Raw genomic sequence first — 7,296 nt, 5'->3', positions numbered from 1 at the left:
TATATATATATATATATATAATTGATTAGTATTATTTCGAGCCAAAACGAGCCGAACACGAACGAACAAATATTTGTTCGTGTTATTTGTGTTCGGCTCGTTCATTCACGGCCCGCGATTTTTAACGCCTTGAGCTGTTCGCGAAGAACGAAACGAGCCGTTTTGACAGCCCTAATTGCACCTATAATTAAAATTGAGAAAGAACAAACTCGTGTCCTAGAGAACCATAAAAACATCATGCTATGTCAAAATTAAGCCCAATCCTAGCTCTGCAGATACCCGTGATGGAAAAAAAAAAGTTCTACTTAGACCTATAGTTAAAAAAAAATGATCTTAGAAATGTTAGTACTGCTCTAGCTGAAAAAAAATGGAAGAAATGAGAAGTATTTACCCTTTCAACCAATTATTAAATGATAATGAAGCGAGATAAACCAAATGTTAAAATATGATTCTAAAATGTCATTCAATGTGTATTACCCATTAAGCTCATGGATTTGGTTCAATATTCATTTTGGGCTATATTTGGTTTATTGGAAAATAAAAGGCATAAACTGATTAAAGTTTCTGAAATAGCTTACAACACAACATGAACATCATCACATCCACATAAAAGCCTCCCATTAAGCATGTCAGTTGCTTGGAAGACCCCTCCTTCTTCACTCCTCTGCAGGCAGAGAGCTTAACATAAGAGAATGAACATTCATAGAAGAAACCTCTTCAGAGTTTAACAATGTGAATGATCATATGATCATATGAGATTTTTATGCAAACCTTGTAGAAATCGACAGCAACAAAGTTTGCCCACCGATTGCTTGCTGCTGAATGGCAAGTTTGAAGCATGTTAATGAGTTCTGCAGAATTGTGCCTAGATGCTGTTGTCTCAATCGGTATGGAGGGGAAATAATTCACCCAAAAAAAAGAGATTTGGCCAAGTCAGTAAGAGGAGATGATTCGCCATGGTTTGAGCAATTACCAGCTTTCATTCCATCATCTCCATCTTTAAGTTCAAAGCACCATACGTATGAGAGATTGTTCATTGTTTGATCAAGTAATTGATGAACTCACTCACATACAATGATGTAATAGAGGCATGGGTGCATAGCCATGTGTTGATAATAAGGGCTCAAGCTAGGTGATATATTTTTATAGATCAGTGTCTTCGATCTACTCCTTATCTCTTCAATTTGAGGCTTTTAGGTTGGCTCTTGAGCTTGTGGAGTATTCATGATGAATCAAGTTGTCTTAGACATTGTAATGTTTGTTGGAGTTTCCTCATTTTGTACAGTGCCTTCTTGCTCAGATATGGATATCGATGCTTATAGAGGTGGTGGCAGCGGCAAGGAGCAACAAGCGATGAGCATCAGGGATGAGGGTGGCGGCAAAGGGGAATAGGTGGGTAGATAATGGCAGGGAGGCAGGTTACCAGCGATGACAGTGAAAGTCCCCATATATGATGATCAATGGATGGCAGACGTCAAACAACATCGATAAAGGTGGCTGTAGGCGGCATGGGTGGCAACTAGCGGCAAGAGTGGCAAGCTATTGACATCGAATATAGATGCGACAAGCAATGGGCATCAATAACAACAACATACTCGATGAATTCTTTCAACAATACACCCAAAAATTTTAAAAAAAGTGACATTCTTTTCACCACAAACCAAACCACCCCAAAATCATTCACACAAATGCCAAATCCAAAGCAACAAAACAAAATAGAATGTTTAACAAGCAATAAAAATAAAGGACTATTCTTACTTCCTGAAAAAAGAAAACATTTTAACATTAAAAAAAATTAATTTTGAAACATTAAAAAATGAAACAATTTCACATTGTTAGAAAACTACTCTCCCCTGCTTTCCAATATATCAGAGAATACATGTATTGTACAGCATCGTTAAAAGAAATTCTGTATATAGATTTAACATACTGAGGTCATTAGATGCCATGTTGGGTACCAAATACAAATTTGATAATAACCCGATGCACACAAGTAGAATAATACTATTATTTTCTTTACCTTCAATGAAAAATCAACGCATTAGTAAACATGAATTATAAGGTCATTATGAAAAAAGAAAAGTTGACTTTTGAAGTTCCCATGCTCTGAAAATAAAGAAACCGCAAATATAATTGAAACATTCGAACACCAAATTTATAAGACAGCAAAACATCAACAACTCAACAAGTACTAAAAGCACAATAACAATCTCAAGACAAGATACAACAATATTAAACGCGCCTTAAAAAGGCTAGAAATCATTTCAGAACTTCTGTTTTCGAAAATTTTCCTTCTAACGGTTTGCCTTGGCCACACGTTCAATCTCGTCTTTCTTCTTGATTGCATAACTACAAACAAAACAATGACATCCGTAAGTTACTTTTAAAAAAGTGGCAACAGTACTCGTTTTGATGTGATACTAAAGATTCGAGACTATATGTAAATATAAAAGTTTAGGTGCGAGATATGTAAATACATAAGAATTGTGTGTAATGTATGTAAATGGCTGAAATAAAAATAAGAAAAAATAATCAAAGGGCGGAAAGCTCACCTGTTGGAAGAACCCTTCGCCGCATTAATCAATTCATCAGCAAGACACTCAGCAATTGTCTTAATGTTCCGAAAAGCACTCTCGCGAGCACCTGTTGTGAGGAGATATATTGCTTGATTAACCCGTCTCAGAGGAGAAATATCAACTGCCTGGCGCCTAACAACACCAGCAGATCCAATTCTAGTGGCATCCTCTCTTGGTCCACTGCAAGTAAAAACAAATAGAGAATATAAGCATTAACAGAAAAATAAACTGAGAAAATCAGTATAAAATATTCTATGTTCATTGAAATTGATAAGCCACCAATACTAAGCAGAATAAACTGTTTTGATACATCACATAGCAAAAAAGCAACAAACTTATCATTGCATTGCCTAGCTTAGACTTTCATTTGAACTAACTCAAATGTAGTCAAATCATTATTTACCTGTTGATGACAGCATCAACTATGATTTGAATTGGGTTAGTATCAGTAAGGAGATGAATGATGTCCATGGCATGTTTAACAATGCGAACGGCCTTGAGTTTCTTCCCATTGTTACGACCGTGCATCATCAATGAATTGGTCAACCTTTCAACAATGGGGCATTGTGCTTTTCTAAACCTTTTCACAGAATAACGTCCAGCAGTGTGTGGAAGATAAGTAGCATGTTTCGAAGGAGTTACCGCAATATAGTCAGCAAGTGACATGTCAGAAACCTGATACAAAGAAAGAATCAACAAAACAAAACAAAAAAAAAAATTCTTATGAACTGAAGAAAATTAACAAAAATATTCAAAACCATGAATCATAGCAGAAAAAAAAAACAAAAAAATTTGTTAAATTGATTACTGCATGATCAGCATTTGTTTGACTTTGCTCTTGATTAGATAAATAAAAAGTAACCATCAAACAAAATTTCTCCAATCAGGCATCTCTCTCTTCAGTCCCCACATATCCAAATTATGACATAGCAATCCACGGCTATACATCTTATGCTTTTCAACATTGTTGAAAAGGTATCTTTGATTTCTCCCACCTTAATCAATTTATAAATTATAATTTTTTAGACCTCAATTCTGTGAACATTCCACTGCTTACCACTCGCAGCTTACCTCTCGATGCTTATGTGCTCAAAAAGTCAATTTCAAAGTAAGCTCTCTTATTTTTCCCGCATCTATTTTTCAAACCTCTTTTTTCCTTTTATTGCTTATTCATAAATGCATTTTCTCTTTTTTCCTTTTATTTTTCAATCCTCTTTTACACTTTAGCCTTAAACATATGGAGTTCTCATAGAAATAGGAATTACGACCAAAAATCATCCACACTTTTTCCTCTTCTACACTTTAGCCTTGAACAAAAAGCTCTCGCATGTCCTAGTTTCCTTATATTATGTGTTTAAAGTATTTATTTGAATATTATTTACTTGTATAAGTATAAAAATATAAAATTATTAACATAAAAGAGTTCCATTAATACGTACACCTGCCATTTTTTTGTTGTTTTTGTATAATGTAATTTTTTATTTTACATGAGCCTAATTTTTATTGTATTTGAATGATTATATGATTCTTACTGAAATTTAATGAATCGTCCGAGATTTGTTTATAAAAATTAAACAAGACTTCTACTCAAAACCATTTTCATTTTTTTTGGCTTGAAATGTGATGTGATGAAAATTTAATTTACTTGATAATCTTAAAAAGTGTTTTATATTGCAGAGAGGTTTGGACCGATACAAGTAATAGAAGATTAGTCCAATAACATAGATTGTTATGAAAAATTGTTATGAAAAAGGCTATAAACCATGAGATAATTCATTTTCATACTGCTTAAAAGAAAACAGGTTTACAGATGGTATTTTTAGTATTATAAAAAGCAAATGTCTCAAGTAGAAGGTCGCATTAATGTTAGAATAACTCTGGTATTGATATGTATAGAAATACAGGCATATATTTAATATGATCCTTTTGTATGAAATTTAAAATAATAAACATCAAATAAAATTTAAACTCAAGACCATAGAATACCATCTTTGAGAACAGTTATTGGATACTGGAAAGCAAAACGTCAACTATAATACATGGTTTCAGCCAATATATATACAGTGTCGTGTATTAGTTATTTCTCCGTCAAGTACTTCCAGTCTTCTATTATGCCTCAAATGCAGACAAAAAACAATCCTCACTTCAGTTAAGGCAAGAATAATTTGAAGTAAATCGGTGCAGATTATCTCACTGACTATTATTTATGCATTTGCACTTGAGTGGATACTTATTTTTTTAGCCTTTGAAAAGTCCCAATATATTAAAAATTGTTGAAATTTTTAAGATTATACACCAAAACCGTTCAAAGTAAAGATTGGCCAGCAAAACTTGAGTAAAGCTACAACAAACCTAAGGGCCACCAAAATATTTGATTATGATCTAAAATAACTTTTCTAGTAGGTAGTAGGTCTAACAAACTAACAGTTCATTTTGGATTCAAAGGATAGCAGACCTCCAACAATGTCTTCCTCTTTAGCAACGACATTTTTGAGATGATCTCATTAACAAGTAATTTTGATCTTTCTTTTGCTAATTTCGAGTCAGTGACACCTATCAATCCAAAGCATATTGATTAGCATAATGATCAATTAGTTTAACATAATTTTTATAAATAATCAATTAGTTTAGTGGATAAATAATTATTGATTAGCATAATTAGAAAAAAAATAGAATTTAATTAAACTATAAATTTATATTTCAAGCAACAGATTTAAATCCTGAAATTAAATTACATAGATATTGTCAATAATTTAACCGAATGAGCAATTATCAAAAAACTTAATAAACCAATTAATCAAATATATGAGCAAGTGACTTACCCAGCTAAACAGGTAATCGGTGATTAATTATTAAAAATCAAAAGATTGACTAAATTTTTAATACTTCTGTAGGATGAAAATTATTTAATTTCTATCATAGTAATCAAATAATCAAATTCTAAATACATTTATATTATAATAAACCTAACGGACTTTTTTAGGGGTTGTCTGGTAGCCAGTTTTAAGCAAGATGTACGCAGGATATAGCATAAATCCAAAAATATGGCAAAAAATGCCTACATCAATACTGAGGTCCCTTAAATCCCAAAATGATGTCGATTTGTGATAAATACGAAATTTACTAAATCCCATAGTTTGGTGGATTTAAAAGGATTTATGAAAAAATAAAACATCTCTCACGGGGAGTCACATTTACAGTGAAGCTCTTTATCTTCATTGTTGTAGCTCGGCATACTATCCCCATCCCCTGCCTCTCCACCTCTTCGGCTTAGGCTTTTTAGGGAAATGCATTAGAGAGTACTACATGAACATCACCAGGTTTGTTATTTTGTTTTATTTTCTTTTTTTACCATTTTCTTGCATTTTGAACTACTGGATTTAGGTCGCAAATTTGTAGAATTTCAAACTACTAATGTTAAATCGAGATTTGTTTTTGGTATTTAAATATTTCAAAATTGTATATATCTGAGTGATAGGTTTTTAAAGTCAGCAATTATACGACCAAGAGTTATGCATCCTTTGTTACTTGTTCAAATCTGTTTTTAAGAAGCACTGAAAGTAACATTTTATTTGATAAATTTTTCTTAGATTGAAGATAAGGTATACAATGAATGAGTTAAGTTTTGTAATTAGAAATTGGAGTACCAAGTCTTCAGCATTTTTTTTATTTTCCTTGAGTTTACAAACGTGTCTTTAGAAAGTTTTTTATCTCACTGTACACTTACAAAAACAACAAAAACAAGCCTTTATCCCATTAATTGGGGTCGGCTACATGAATCCTTTTTCTACAATGCGTTCTATTGAGTTTTTTTTTTTCACTGTACACTTGATGTAAATAAATATATGCAATATAGCCTCATGCAGTTTATCAACTCAAGACTGTCAGTGTTCTATATTATTTTTAGTGGTATAATTAATTTTTAACTGGAGTGAAATTTAGTTTTAGTTATATCAATTTTTTGTGGAAATAATAGTTTTTATACTATTTCCTTTGTATGTCTTTACCCTCCTAAGTTGTATTCTTTATTAAAATGAAGAAACTAAATGAGCAATTATCATGCATTTCATTAGCTCAAAACTGCAATAGCAACTATAAGAATTTTACTTTTCTACATTGATTTCTTAGGGAATGATTTTGTACTGAGGCGTGAAAATAATAGTTTCTAAATGTTTCATTAGAATTAGAACTTTGCATTTTTTTTATAAAAGTTTACGTCAGATTCTATAAAAGTTCCCAATTATGACAGCCATCTTTGACAAACTTGCTCTTATAATGTGCTTGCAATGAAAATTCCTGTCAATTTCCTTGTTGCTGAAAAGGATACCGAGTGTTATTATTTCCAACAACAACAACAACAATAAACCTTTATCCCGCTAAGTGGGGTCGGCTACATGAGTCATTTTTCTCCATTGCGTCCTATTAAGTGTCATATTTTCATTTAATTCTAATAAATTAAGATAATTTTTTATACAATATGCTCAAATCTTTCTAGGTCTACCTCTGTCTTTCTTAACACAAGTCCAATTTAAAACATCTACTCTCCTAATCGGATCAACATATAGTCGACATTTAATATGACCAAAGCATCTAAGACGACTCTCTAATTTTGTCCGTCACTGGAGCTACACCAACCCTATCACGAATATATTCATTTCGCATTTTCTCTCTAAGTGTAAAGCCACTCATCCACCTAATCATTCTCATCTCAGCAAAACTA

At 32.3% G+C, this 7,296-nt stretch overlaps 2 protein-coding genes across 2 annotated transcripts in view; both read right to left on the bottom strand.

The window, feature by feature from the left end:
- The window catches only part of LOC110030283 (PI-PLC X domain-containing protein At5g67130-like), a 4,295-nt gene extending 2,709 nt beyond the window's left edge, over positions 1-1,586 (bottom strand). Inside the window, exons 1-2 of the mRNA XM_020732922.1 lie at positions 772-1,586; positions 579-664 (exon numbers count right to left, since the gene is read on the bottom strand). Of these exons, the coding sequence (XP_020588581.1) occupies positions 579-664; positions 772-840 (155 nt within the window). The 5' untranslated portion in view covers positions 841-1,586. The remainder of the gene's footprint in view (positions 1-578; positions 665-771) is intronic.
- Positions 1,587-2,107: 521 nt separating this feature from the next.
- The window catches only part of LOC110030270 (40S ribosomal protein S5), a 10,004-nt gene continuing 4,815 nt past the window's right edge, over positions 2,108-7,296 (bottom strand). The window contains exons 2-4 of the mRNA XM_020732905.1: positions 2,980-3,251; positions 2,553-2,756; positions 2,108-2,349 (exon numbers count right to left, since the gene is read on the bottom strand). Of these exons, the coding sequence (XP_020588564.1) occupies positions 2,295-2,349; positions 2,553-2,756; positions 2,980-3,251 (531 nt within the window). The 3' untranslated portion in view covers positions 2,108-2,294. The remainder of the gene's footprint in view (positions 2,350-2,552; positions 2,757-2,979; positions 3,252-7,296) is intronic.

This window comes from Phalaenopsis equestris, unplaced genomic scaffold (assembly GCF_001263595.1).
Source record: "Phalaenopsis equestris unplaced genomic scaffold, ASM126359v1 Scaffold000692, whole genome shotgun sequence".
Classification (NCBI taxonomy): Eukaryota; Viridiplantae; Streptophyta; class Magnoliopsida; order Asparagales; family Orchidaceae; genus Phalaenopsis; species Phalaenopsis equestris.
This window is presented reverse-complemented; position numbering and strand designations above follow the sequence as displayed.